At 36.9% G+C, this 15,071-nt stretch overlaps 1 protein-coding gene across 6 annotated transcripts in view; it reads left to right on the top strand.

Annotated features, from left to right (window-relative positions):
• TUNAR (transmembrane neural differentiation associated intracellular calcium regulator) overlaps positions 1 to 15,071 on the top strand; it is a 53,038-nt gene that overhangs the window by 25,513 nt on the left and 12,454 nt on the right. For 2 of the 6 annotated variants that reach the window (XR_009621361.2, XM_060687329.2), the window contains one exon: positions 4,330 to 4,451. The exons of the other annotated variants lie outside the window; for them this stretch is intronic. Coding sequence is in view for 1 of the 2 variants with exons in the window: in XM_060687329.2 (XP_060543312.1) it covers positions 4,413 to 4,451 (39 nt within the window). In the remaining variant the exon portion in view is untranslated. The remainder of the gene's footprint in view (positions 1 to 4,329; positions 4,452 to 15,071) is intronic. 6 annotated transcript variants of the gene reach the window in all.

Below are 15,071 nucleotides of genomic sequence, written 5' to 3'. Positions count from 1 at the left end.
TTGCTGCCCAAGGGGCCACACCAGTTTTGTGTTTTGTCATACACAGAAAACAGAATAACAGAGTTGGAAGGGACCTTGGAGGTCTTCTAGTCCAACCCCCAGCTTAGGCAGGAAATCCTACACCACTTCAGACAAATGGTTATCCAACATCTTCTTAAAAACTTCCAGTGTTGGAGCATTCACAACTTCTGGAGGCAAGTTGTTCCACTTATTAATTGTTCTAACTGTCAGGAAATTTCTCCTTAGTTCTAAATTGCTTCTCTCCTTGATTATTTTCCACCCATTGCTTCTTGTCCTGCCCTCAGGTGCTTTGGAGAATAGCTTAAGTCCCTCTTCTTTATGGCAGCCCCTGAGATATTGGAACACGGCTATCATGTCACCCTTGGTCCTTCTTTTCATTAAACTAGACATACCCAATTCCTGCAGTCGTTCTTCATATATTTTAGCCTCCAGTCACCTAACCAGCTTTGTTGCTCTTATCTGCACTCTTTCTACAGTCTCCATATCTTTTTTACATCGTGGTGACCAAAACTGGATGCAGTATTCCAAATGTGGCCTTACCAATGCATTATAAAGTGGTATTAACACTCCATGTGATTTTGATTCTAGTCCTCTTTTAATGCAGCCTAGGACTGTGTTGGCTTTTTTGGCAGCTGGAATACACTGCTGGCTCATAGTTAAATGGTTGTCCACTAGGACTCCAAGATCTCTATCACAGTTACTACTATTGAACGAGGTACCACATATACTGTACCTGTGCGCTTGGTTTTTCTTGCCTAAATGTAGAACCTTGCTTTTTTCACTGTTGAATTTCATTTTGTTAGTGAAGTGCCCATAGATAGTGCCCAACGTTCAAGTCCGTCAAGACACAAATATGTAGCTTTTGATAATTTTCCCCAATAAATCAACAAACGAGTATGTTTTAATTAAGTTTTAATTAATGTGTTTAACTGGGTTCTCTTTATCTAATTTTAGGACTTGTGTAAAGAACAGACTCCTTTTTTGGTCATATTTATATAGAAATATTGAAAAGTCAAAAAAGCACCACTGTAGGAGATGAGATCTCATAAAGTTTTAGTCATATTCAACATAGCATATTCTTCCTTCCACCTTTTTTTAAATATAATTCTTGCTGACGGACCTTAACACTGAGGCACAGTGACTTATGGCACCTATTTAAAAGAGAAGGGAAGGGAAGCTAAGAAGCGAATAAAAACAACTCATGTGGATAAAAGTTTTGTCAAATCAAGCTCTTTGATTGTCATGGCAGCAGAGTCATTAAAGCTTGGGGCATAATTCTGTTTCCTCTCTTCCAAAGTAGTTCACTTTAATAACATTATTTTTGCTCATATAAATCTTCTTTACTATATGATTACAATAAGCAAACTAGGTCAATAATGGATATCTCAGTATTTTTAAGCTCTACAAATAGCATTTTTAGCAGGGGTCAATTTTCACACTGAAGAGCTTGCTGTTAACACAGGATCAATGACATATGCAAATAAATTTGTGTAAATCTTAATAAATTGTATAAATATTAATAATTAATACATGTTCAAAATAAATATATATCGACACAAAGGAAGAGGATATAAGATGGAAAGGATTACTGTGAGTTTCCCAAATTCAAAATTACCATAGTGGATCATTGTTTAATTACAGCAGAACATTAGAAGTATTTTGTGATTTAGTTGTGAAGCTGCTTTGCTATGTATGTAGAGGACTGAGTTGAGGACTCAGCAGACTTTTCAAAAGCAGCCAGACTAGCTCCTTTCTTTAGACTTATATACCGCTTCACAGTGCTTTACAGCCCTCTTTAAGCACTTTACAGAGTCAGCATATTGCCCCCAACAATTTGGGTCCTCATTTTACTGACCTCAGAAAGATGGAAGGCTAAGTCAACCCTGAGCCGGTGAGAATCGAACTGCCGAACTCAGGGATGGGTTCTAAAATTTTTTACTACCGGTTCTGTGGGCGTGGCTTATTTTGTGGGCGTGGTTTGATGGTCATGGGACAATTCTTTAGGATTTAGCAGAGGTACTGGTCTACCAGGCTTTTAACTGCTTGCAGAGCCATACCGGTCTACCCATTTGTTTTTGGAGCGCATCAGTCTACCCATTTGTCTTTGGAGTGCGCCGGTCTACCCATTTGTTTTTAGAGCGCAACTGGTCTACCACCACACTGCCTTTTATCGCTGAACAGCTGTAGGGCTGCCCTTTGAAGCGCCGCAGCAAGAGTTTAAACCGTTTTTTGCCACTGTGCCACCACCGAGAGCATCGGAAACCGCTTTCAGGCAGCTTAGCCTCAATTGCCAATCTACCATCACTAAGTGGTTTACAAGGAGTGGATTGGTTCTAGCCAATCGGTTGGGAGGCTTCTTGGCTTCTCAATTTAAAGCAATGGTGTCTTGTTGTTTTTTCTCTTCTTTGTCCAGTGAGCCCTGATTTTTTCCTTCTAGCCAATCAGCTGGGACTCGAATAGATTGGGGGCGGGGCCAGGCAGAGGTGGTATTTACCAGTTCTCCAAACTACTCAAAATTTCCACTACCGGTTTGCAAGAACCGGGGAAAACTGGTAGCAATCCACCACTGGCCAAATTGCTGGCAGCCATCAGTCAGCAGAAGTAGCCTGCAGTACTGCATTCTAACCACTGTGCCACCACGGCTCTCCTTAGAACATGTTGCTGACAGGCCCCCAAAACATTTTTACCTAAGGTGGCCTGTGATGTAAAAAACAGACTTTGGGAGGGAGGATGCTATCAATGTTTTAATAGTGCTATCATTACGTTTCATTCTTTTTATTGATTTATTGATTGCTTATTACTGCTCTATTGTGTTGAGCTGTTTTCTTTGAGCTTCTAATATTGCTTGTATTAAATTATAATTTATTGTTTAGCATTCAGTTTAATTTGTTATTTCAGGTTTTTTTTAACTTTGTTTATTTTTAAATGTCTTAAATGCCCTTCTTTTGGTGCAAAGGTAGAATATAAATATAATTAAAAAAGAAAAAAATGTGCCTTTCGTTATCTTTGGTATCTAATGAATGTTTCCCATGATTTCACTTCCATTTGTGCCCTCCAAATTTAATGCAGAGGTTGAGAATCTACCTAAATCAGTGTTTCTCAATCTTGCTAACTTTAAGATTTATGGACTGGTGAATTCTGGGAGTTGAAATTCACATGTTTTAAAGTGGCTGGCTGATGAATTCTGGGAGTTGAAGTCCACATGTCTTAAAGTTGGCAAGGTTGAGAAACACCATCCTAAAGACAGGTATAAGAAGTTGGAGATAAAGAAATTATTAGAAGGAGGGAAAGGGATACTATCTAAATGTTACGCATATTTATTGTCTCTGCAGATAGGACAGGATGTAATGAAGGATTGTATGATAGTGTGGGGGCGAAATTTTGGATATCCCCTTGACTTCCAGCAATGGGAACAGATTTGGTTGAAAAATATGAAATTAACCATGGCTTCTTCATACAAAGAAAACATATATAAAATGGTCTACCGGTGGCATCTCCCCCCTGCGAGATTAGCTAAAATGTTTCCCGGGACATCTGCCTGCTGTTGGAAGTGCGGTTACAGTAATGGAACTTATTTTCACCAATGGTAGACCTGCCCGCAGGCGGTTAAATATTGGAAAAAAATACGGCAATGGATTTTGGAAATTACACAGATTAATTTGGAATTAAGGCCTGAGATTTTCCTATTGGGGGCAGAACCTTTGAATGTTAAATCAGATATATGGTTCTTGTTGATTCACATTATTACTGCAACAAGATTAGCGTATGCGCAGGAGTGGAAAAATCAATACTTACCGATGGATTTGAAAATAATATATAAAATTAATGAGTGTGCGGAATCAGATAGATTAACTAGATTGATCAATGGTAAAAAAGATTCAGAATTTTATAACAGTTGGAAATTATGGTACAATTGGGTCCAGAAAAGGTGGGATAGAATAGATATATGATGATGTATATATATGATCGCAAATATGTATGTATAAAGGAATGACTTTATATTTATGGACAATGTAATCACATTATACCAGGTAGGATTGTATATCTTATTTGTGTATTGGTGTATAGAATATATTAATAAAAATTATAAATAAAAACAAGAAATAGAGGAGAAAACCCCACTGCACATGAAGTGCTAACGTGATAATGGAATTTTCTTGTACTATATGCAATTGTAACCACTTGTTAGACAAAAGTTCTCTCTTTTTCTTCCTTTCCCTCTTGGTGCCAATCCTAGAAGGAAAAAAAATAGATTAAAAACCTACAATGATTTAGGGAACACGCTCACCAACTGCTCTTATTTTATAGATATATTTATGAGGGAAGAACTTCCCAGCTCCTGCTGGAGAAGCATCTCAGTTCCACTAGAAGATTAGACCCACCTATTTTGGATGTATTATGCTATGGATTCTGCAATTGCCACTTTAAAGGTAGTGAATATTTTTTACTTCTTTTTAAGCCTCTTCCCTGCCCAAAGTTGTAATAAGCAGCCTTTGGCATTAATGTAAATACATATCTGTTACTGATTACATTGGTTCTATAGGATTGAAGTGGGTTTTTAAGAGCTTTATAGCATAAAAAATAAGTTTATTTTTATTCTTTCTCATTAATTTTTCTTTTTTGTCTTATTGGTTTAGATGGGAATAGCTGAATGCAATAGATAAAGTAGATAGAAATCGATTACTATCAAATCATAAAAGTATAGATTGTTTAGATAAAAGGGCCATCTAGTTTAATGTTCTGCTTCCTGCAGGTAATTTATGGATTCTAACAGATGACTATCTTGCTCTCATTTGAAAATACAGGGAGTGGGGTGCGGGGGGGAAAAGGAGAGGGGCAGGGAATCCAGTGTGGTTACAGCCAGACTTTCTTAACAGCTATTACTATAAATTCAATAAATTCTTCCTGGTTCAGCTGAATCTCCTTTTGCAAAAAATAAATAAATAAATAAATAAAAAATCAGTCAATTAAGACTTTATTTTCTCAGTTTTAACAGGTATCAGAAGTATTCTCTCTTGTATGTGACTGTCTTTTAGCTATTTATTGACTGCTATCGTATTTCCCAAGGTCTTTTGTCTTTAGCAAAATCAAACATGCCCAGTTTATTAAACTGTTCCTAATAGGTTCCCAGTCTCCCCAGCAACTTGATAGCTCTCCTCTGAACCCATCTCCTTCTCTACTTCTATATGTGATCATCAGCACAAGTATAATTATCTCCTGTGATAGGGACACTGTGTTAATGAAGCTCAAAATGCACCAGCCCTTCAACATGTTGTACGACATACATTTCTTATGTTCAGTTGGCATTCCACTAAACCCCTAGATTCTTCTCTCAATCACTGCCCCCAACCTATATCTCTCTGTACCTGTATTGAGCAGCATCCTATTGTGTTTTCCCCATTGATAAAACTGGATAAGTTTTTCTGAATAAAGATTTTATTGTATAAAGTGCTGGTGAACTTGAGTATCATCTGCAAATTTGATAAGCATGCCTTCCACTTCTCCCTCCAAAGAGTCACTAGGAGATGAGCTAAACTCAAAGGAGAGTTAATCATACTTATTTTGTATTTATGCAGGTATTTGAGAATACTAATAAATAAAGTCAATGTGATAATGAAAAACTATCCTGCTGAGAAATATTAAAGAAAAGCTATTTATTTTATGAAACCGGTGCAGAATATTAATAGCATTATTTGTGCACAAACTGGGAAGATGTGGCATGGGTAGATAACTGATGTCTTTAATAAGGAGACTAAGCCTTCTGTTCCCCAAATACACACACACACACACACACACACACACACACACACACACACACACACAGATATATATATATATAGATAGATAGATATAGATAGATAGATAGATAGATAGATAGATAGATAGATAGATAGATAGATAGATAGATAGATAGATATAATGTTTGATAGTGATAGGAAAGGTTTCCCAGTATAAATCATAACATAGGAAGAAATAAGTTGATTTCTCTTAGATGAGAGATAGACAATTTTTATTAAGAGTCCTACCTTTTCAGAAACAGAATTTTCTGCATGAACATAATTAGCAGTTTGAAGCTACTATCTGTATGAATTGCAAATACTGTTCATTGACAATTTAAATGATGGCTCCGGTTGAATATAACCAGATATGAAATTATTAGGAGACACGTTAATTAAATACATTGTTCTTGCTAGAAACAATACCTGACATATAATTAGGACTTGAAAGAAAGAAAATATAAATTCTTGTTTTCTTTTTCTAGCCTTGATATGATCTTGCTGATTTAGAAGAAGGTTCCTTTCTCAGCTCCACAGTGAAATAAGACATAGATTCCTCCTTATCTCTTTATTGAGGTATTTATTATGGGTAAGGGCTAACTGTAATTCCAGGATCCATGAAAAAATACCCTTGGGATCACAATACCAATAAACATCCCATACAAAGAAATATAAAAAGCTCAAATGATGCAGTCAAATGTCTCATTAAAAGATTGTCATTGACTTCAATTTCCTGTGCTCTGCGAGTTGGAACACAACTCACAGAATTCCAGCTATAGCCATTTCTCTGATACATAGCTCCATATTCTTACTATAGGTATTTGGGGGGGGTGGCAGGGAGCAAACGGGGACAAAATATGAAATGTACATTGTGGCACAAACCATCTGATTATATGTACATGAACATTGGGACACAGATATGAAAAGCCAAGATTTATGTTGTGATGTTATGATGTACATTTTCATCATTTTTTCTTCATTCCAGTTTGTACTGGATACCTATGATCTCTGCACATTTAATTTATAATTCACAATTCATAAGCTCTTTATACCATTGTGTGTTCTTTAATATAGACCATAATTTAACTGTACTGACTGTTAAACCTTCTTCAACTATTACAAAGGAACTCGCATCTCCCTACAAAAGGATCTCCAAGTAATCCTCAGCTGTTTTATTTTTTTATATTACTTTCCCATGCAAAATCCTGGGGCTCTTTGTAAGCCTCACGAGGCTTCATTATGTGTGAGCATTTCTCCATAGAATATTATGAAAGTCAGGCAGCATCAGAAGTGGGCTGCTGCCGGTTCGTACTGGTTCGGGTGAACCAGTAGTTCCGACCACCGGCTGGGCCCACCCACCTGCCCTGGTGCTATCCTGTCCTATATGTCTCACTCTCTGGCCCACTCACCCCACCCACACAGCCCAGCTGATTTCCGCACTTCACCCGCTCTACTCACTAACACTGTCCAAGAAGGTGTGCTGGAAGCCGCACCCATGAAATTGCTGTGTGTTTGAAGCCGTGCGAAAGTGCGGAAGGCGCACATGAGCAAAGCACACGTGCGTGCACGCGCTCACATTTTCGGTTCTGCACTAGGTGAACCAGTTGTTAAATTATGTGAAGCCCACTTCTGGGTAGCATAAGTGGTCCAGAAGTGGAGAACAGGAGTCTGCCTATGTGGCTACATAGGTATACATCTCAATAAATGCTGAGATGATTCTACTCACCATATTGTAATGCAACTAGTGAATTACAAAGCTGTTACGTAATTTTGCTGTAGTATAAGAGATGATGGATAATTTAAATTAGTTCTGCAAGGGGAGTTAAGATTGTTCAGTTTTTCATTGATCCATGTGTGAACAGAACTAATACCCTATATCTAGAGACAGATGTTCAAAGTCGAAAAGGATAAGTCATGTATATTAATGAATTCTTCAGTCTATGATGGGGGGGGTAATCTTATCTGGGTACAATGAGAAGGCAACAAAGAGATAAAAAAATATCTTTGCTGTCATCTAATGACCTCCCCGATATTTGCAGCTATGATATCCTGTTAATTAATACAGGTTTTTAAGTAGTTGGCAAGTTCTCATGGAATGCAAATGGCAAATAGTACTTTAAAAAGGAAGCACATTGGGTACCTAATTTAACCTCCATTGATACAAACCTGAGAGCTGCAAACTTTAATCAGTTTAGTTGGTCAATTAATCTTTGGAAGATTATTTCTTTCAGGACCTACTCCCCACTAAGTTTAAGATTGCATTTGAACATTCCAATCCTTGGTGTATTTACTTGGAATTCAATCCCATTTTAGTGAACTATATTAACCCTCAGATAAGAATATATAGAGTTATAGCCTTAATTGGTTGATACATCTGGCTTTTTAATCTTAATCATTGGAGGTCAGTATAAATTGTGGGATTAAGAATTAAGAGCACTCTAATATAAAAGCTATTTTGTTTCTGGCACAAACTGTAAAATAAAAGAAAAGACTAAAACAGCTGTTTTTAAACAACAAATAAAAGTTTTTGTTGATTAAATTACAAGTTGTTTTACCTTTTTTCTGCTAATTTACAATCTGATATTAGGTAGAATGCAAATGAATGAATATTGCCCAATCTTATATATGTTTAGCTATAACTAAATCTCATTAAACTCAGACCTAAACAAATATTTATATTACTGTTTCCTAAGCAAAAGAAAAAAGGATTGCTTAGATCAGTTGCTGATAGCCTTTCATTACCAATGTAAAATCAAACGAAACCCAAAACTTCCAAGGCTGTAATTTCCTTTCTAATTTAGAAGACATTCAAACAATGAAATATTATAAATATTTATTTTTTGCTGATTCAGAAATGCAGTAGGATTAACCAAAGTTCATCAACAATGCATCAATTGTTGGTTCTATAAGTCCCCAAAAACCATCTGCAAAAGGTTCATATAATCCAAACAACTTTATCTGACAGAAATTTGCAAGAATCTACACAATGGATCTGCACAGGGTCCCATGGCTGTTCCTTATCTATGAGGGATTCAGCCTCCCAAAATAGTTTTGCCATATTTTTTTGCCATTCAGGGATACAATAAGAATAGAGAAATAAAATACTTTTTGCCAACTTCATTTCCATTAAAGGCTTGGTCAGACTTGCTCTTCATCTTCCTCCAGCACTGCTCTAAAATTTCCTCATTTTAGAAGTTCCAAATGATTCCCAGAATCCATGTGCAGAAAGAGACTGTGTAGGAAGGATCTGATTCAAGAGTGCAGTCACCTGGTCTCAGTCCAATTGTGTACCAGGAGCTCATCAGGTGTTTGGTCAGACCAGGGGTGGGATTCAAATAATTTAACAACTGGTTCTCTGCCTTAATGACTGGCTGGGTGGGCATGGCCAGTGGGTGTGATAGGCAGCACTCAGTCTCCTGCACCACCCTGGGAGCAAAAATGGGCCACAGAGGGGGATGCGCCCCTCCGTGCCCTGTTTTCGGCCTAGGAGACCTCCCTGCAGCCTCCTGGGAGCAAAAACAGGCTGCGTGTGGACTCCAGTCAGCAATTTAACTACTGGTTCACCCGAACCAACCCGAATTGGCTGAATCTCACCACTGGGTCAGACCAATCACAAGGCATCCAAGGAAAACACCAAGGCTAGCAGGGACTGGTTCACCTTTAACAAGAGTCTGATGATAATATCCCCCAACTTCAGATCCTACTGCCACTGTCATAGAGCTAATGTGTGAGTCAGATTATCAATTTGGTTGAGACACAGTATTTTGAGGTCTCTGCTCAAGCCTGAAAAAAGAGAGGCAGTGGTGCTTTGGAAATTGCTTTAACTTTAAGAGGAACCTTACACCATTTGCTCAAATCATACCCTCTGACAGTAAGCTTTACTAGAAAATTTAGTATCATCTTTCTAAAGGTGGGAAGAGAAAAAAAACTATTTTCCTTTACTCGTTTTGGCTTTCTCACCTGCAAGGTAACTTCAGTTGTAGCATAATCTCTTAATTTTGAGGTAAAGGTAAGGAGCAAATGTTTGCCTGTGATTGCCTGTTTAACTTAAATTAGCAATCTTACTCAAATGCAGAGAATCTTGCAAAATCCTTTCCACTTAAGTGCCATTCTGAGACTCTTTGCGACAGAAAAGTAAAAGGCAATGGACAGGAGATGAGCAGCAAACAAATTTCTTTAACCATGTATCTAAAGAGATTTTCCTATGCTGAATGAGTTTGTTCCGTTGAATTAATTATTTTTATAACATTTACTTATATACTTATAAATTACTTCATATTTCATCTGCCAATAATAAATATTTAAATAATAAACACAACACTTTATAAATTACATCATAAATTATTAATATCACCAATAATATATAAAATATTTATACTGTATATCATATGTTTCTAATAAATGTACATAGTTGTGGGTGATATTTTTATTATATTTGTATCTCCTTTATGTTAACTGCTTCAAGTTTTGTACAGAGGTTCACAGTTTCCTAAAATGTGTTTAGATTCTCGATTTGAAGTCCTGTATACACAATAGTTCCAGAAGCAGGCAGCTAATAGCTCATTTCCACAAACTACAGCAGACTCACCTATCTTTGTGTCATGCAGGCACAATGAAATATCATTTTCATAATACCCAACCATGATGGTCATTTGGGAAATGTGAAATATAAACTCTAATTTGTTGACAAACAACCCTTTGGATTCGTCAAGCTGGAGGATAACCAAGATAGAACTGAATCGATCTATCACAAGTTTCTGGTGTTGGGTTGTGACATGTTTCTCAGTTTGATTTTTCATTTACAGGCATTTGATTATCCATCTAAGTAATATCTTCAATGCTAGCTTATAAAGCTTAAGAATTTACCCTAGAAGGTAATGAAATGTCTGCAAAGAAATGCCAAGCTCAAGGTATTCTAAAAGCTTGCTGGGTGAGCATCAGTGGTGGGTTGCCCCTGGTTCGGACCGGTTCACAAGAACCGGTAGTAAAACTGGCAGGAGGCCCCGCCCACTGCCCTGGATGTCATCATCAGCAATTGGTGCGCGTGCAATCCCGTTGCGGACCGGTAGTAAAGGTAAGTTGAACCCACCCCTGGTGAGCATGTGGGAGATCTAATCTAAAATAACTCGAAAGCCACTGATTGGAGAAAGTTAAACTAAATTCTGATTGCTGGTGGCAAATCAGCTTAATTTGTGTACTCATGCAGGAAAGAAGCCACTTTTTTTAAAAGGGAGAAAGTGCTCAAACAACAATTAGGCAACGAGTAGACAAGGCAATTTTGCTCATCCCTGCAGATAGTAGAGAGCGGATAGATCACTGAACATAGCATATGGTTCTAAACCTTGCCTCCTCACAGCTAGGCTGAAGTATGTTTGCAAGGTCTTTTTTCCCTCTTCTCTCTGTGCACAGAACATATAACAAGGCAACCCATCTAATTACAGCACAGAGTGGACTTATGCATCTCAAGAGAGGCCTTCATGAAACAAAAGCAATATACTATTGGAGGCCTGTGAAAGGAGCACTCAGTGCTAGATTCAACAGACAAATATTTAAAATTAAATTGCTCAATTCAGTGGACAAATATTTTTTAGAAAAAAAACTCTCCAACCTAAATTTCAGCCCTGCTGTGATTTTAAATGAGTTTGTTTGGCCCATGCCCTAATTTTTTTTTTTAATCTAAAAACTAAGTTGGGAGCTTTTCCCCCTCCTCTTATATGCTGCTTAGTCTTTTTAATAGAGCTGCTCTGCAAATCAAGACATTTAATGCCTGAATTCCTCTGTCAGTAGGGAGTTTTTTCCCCCTCTTTTCTTCTGACAGAGAAAAAGCCTCCAGCCACACTGCAGTCTTATGCAGTTATATTTGGCAGCAAATGCCAGTGAACTCTGTGGCACTTATTTCCAAATAAAAAGAGGCAGGTTTCACTTCTGCATCTTCTATACAACTTTACTTAGAAGTAAGTACTAACAAGAAGCCCTGAAGTCTTTTTTTTTTAAACTGCATTTTTAAAAAAATTGAGAAAGCAATGGCATGAAGTCTGCATTCAAGAAATCATGAAAACAAACCAAGATTAAAAAAAAATACAGCACATTATGATATCCTTCGCAATGTTTCAAAAGCCAGATATTAACATTTCATGACCTTCTGCTTAAGAGAACTTCTGAGTTACTATATCATGCATAGGTGGCATTAAATTGTAAATAATCTAAGGTTACAGAGACCATGCCAAACTTTCCAAAAGAAATAGATTGTGATACTTTTGTTTTATGTATAGTCACAGCTGTAGACTTTATATTCATCAGCCTACCAATTGCAATCAAGGGAAACTAGAGCAATTGAGTCACCCTAAAAGGAGCATCAAATTTTGAATTGCTTATGTAAAGCAAGCATTCTACATCAAAGGTAAATTCAGTTTTTACATCACTCAAGCACAAAATGGTAGTGAGGCCAGGATTGTAGAAATGCTAATAGGAGGTAAACATCTATACTAACTTCATACAAGAAATCTTGGTTTTCTTTCTGTTTTGCACAGGATATGGTGGTACGACCTATTACAGGTACTTCTCAATTTACAACAGTTTGTTTACTGACTATTCAAAGTTACAACCACACTGAAAAATGTGAAGAAAGAAAAGTGTGAAAAATTCACACTTATGAGTATTGCAGCATCCCCATGATGACATGATCAAGATTCAAATGCTTGGCAACTGGCTCATATTTATGACAGCTGCAGTATCCTGGGGTCATGTGATTACCGTTTGCGATCTTCTGACAAACAAAGTCAATGGGGAAGCCAGATTCACTTAACATCCATGTTACTAGTTTAACAAGCCGCAGTGATTCATTTAACAAACGTGGCAAGAAAAGTCATAAAATGAGGCAAAACTCACTTAACAAATTTCTCACCTGGCAACATAAATTCTGGGCTCAATTGTGGTTGTAAATCGAGGACTACCTGTATAATCTTGAGATGACAGAGTTTACATGTTGTTTTATACAGTATATTAAAATATATAATTTAGACTGGAACTCAACATTGCCTTAAATCCTTCATTATCCATTCAGAAAAGTCTTGTGACAGAGATATTTTATAGGAAATAAAATTACGAGATCACAATTGCTTTCATGTCTTCTATAGATTCTTTTTCCTTACTTTACAATCCCTACTGGTCTTTTATCCACTCTGTGACACCTAGTACCCTATATTAAAATTGCTACTCATATATGAATGTGATTGGGCAGAAGTCAGAACCTGATTTTCATTGTATCTGTATCTGGAAGACTATGAATTTCACAAGTCCAATGAACTCTACTCCACAGGGAATAATACCTGACTGAATTTGTCTGCATTGGGAAGTCAAGTGAAGCCGAGTTAGGCGTGCACAATGGGAGACCTTGAGGGAATATCAGAGCTGTAGGCTAGACTGAAAATTCAAAAAGTATCAAGGAAGAAACAGTGGCTAACTATCCAGAATCACTGGAGTCAGGAGGTGTACAAATCTAATAAATTAGCCTTCATACTGTTGCTATCAGGGTCCCCACAATAAGGGCCAACAAGGATGGGGATTTCCCAGAGAAACCAAAAAACCTCAGTAGGCATTAAATATTTATTTTAAATTAATAATTGTTACCATTGAAAGTAATTCATATTACTGAATGGATTTGGAAATCTGGTACAGAATTTATACCTCTCATATCTATGGAGTCCTTCATGCTCTCTGAATTAGGTTGTCTGCTTGTAGTCATTCCATCACTCAACTAGGTAACACCATCAGTGCTAGTGAGTGTGAGGTTTCCCCCACATGCAAGCTGTCCCCCATTCCCCCACATGTGAGCTGTGCATTTAATTGAGAATGAATTGATTGGGCTAATTTTAAAAAGTGATCATAATACTATACAATTATTAGTGGAGCTCACTTTCCCAAGTTTGTAAGCATCAAGACTAAGCAGAATTTGGAATTAGGAAGGTAAGAGTTGACAAAATAAAATGGCAGGATATCCTAGTTTCACTACATGTTCATAGATTAAAAACCTCTTGGTCTTTTTTCATCTTCTTGACCTCATTTATATGTCTGGTAGCAACAATTACCTTCTTCAGACATTCAGTTGTACTTGTAAAGGGCTACAAAGTGCGGGGATCACAATGCATGCTTGTGGCTTCTGCCTCTTTTTCTCCCTAGCCTCCAAATATCCAGCTGCATGTTCCTAATTGTCTGGAAATCTATTGATTAGGGTCTTGGATTGTGCAAAGGTCTGTGTTGCTGAAGAGGCATATCATTTTCTAGAATTTGAGCTATCTATGACTATACTATGTATGTCACTATATTGTCATTGTGTGTTGTTGTTCTCTTGAAAACCACCTTGTACATGTAAAATATAATTTCAGCAAATGAAGCATTTATTATAAACTAATCTCCCTGTGGGAGACATTTATTTTCTGGTTGTTATGCACCGTTAAAAGCACAGCAGCCTGATGGACAACGAAAGTACCAAAAAAAAAAAAAGAGAGAGAGAGAGAGAGAGAGTAAGTAACAGATAATAGAGGAATAGTGAAGCCAACCAATTAAAAATGTTGTGTGTGGCCCTTTTCTGAACCAGAAAAAAAAATGATGGTGGGTGGAAATACTATTATCATCCATTAAAGCATGATTGTGATAGTTAATTTAGAAAGCAAATGCTTTATTCAGTAAACAGAGCACATAGCAGAAAGGATACCAACCATGTAAATATATTAGTCTTGAAAATCCTCTGACCACAGTTTTGTTTCACTTTTTACCACTTCACTGTTATCACAGCTTTTTTTTCCTTATTACTTTAGATCAATGTTTCTCAACCTCAGAGATACAGTATGTGGACTTCAAATCCCAGAATTTCCCAGTGAGCAATTCTGGAAGTTGAAGTCTGCACATCTTAATGTTGCTGAGGTTAAGAAACACTGTTCCAGATAGCCATGTTAAATAATTAGAATATTATTCTAAAATAATTAATATAGAAGTCAAAACAGCTCCCAATATAATAAAAATAAGAATTAATAATATCAAAAATATTTTCAAAATATTGAAAATATTGATATATATCAAAGTGGATTGTGCTGATATTTGGAAGACAGTTAGTAAGGAATTTTAATTTTGTTAAAAATGATAATCCTACATCAATTTGTAGGTTCTGGGTTTTTTAAAAAAATAAACTTGATGCAAATTCCATATTCTTGTTTGTTTCCCACATGGACAGTGCTATGAATAACTCTCCTATGCGTTCATTTTGTAGGTAATTTT

Source organism: Pantherophis guttatus, chromosome 1, assembly GCF_059756535.1.
Source record: "Pantherophis guttatus breed Tessera chromosome 1, ASM5975653v1, whole genome shotgun sequence".
NCBI classification, from domain to species: Eukaryota; Metazoa; Chordata; class Lepidosauria; order Squamata; family Colubridae; genus Pantherophis; species Pantherophis guttatus.
This window is presented reverse-complemented; position numbering and strand designations above follow the sequence as displayed.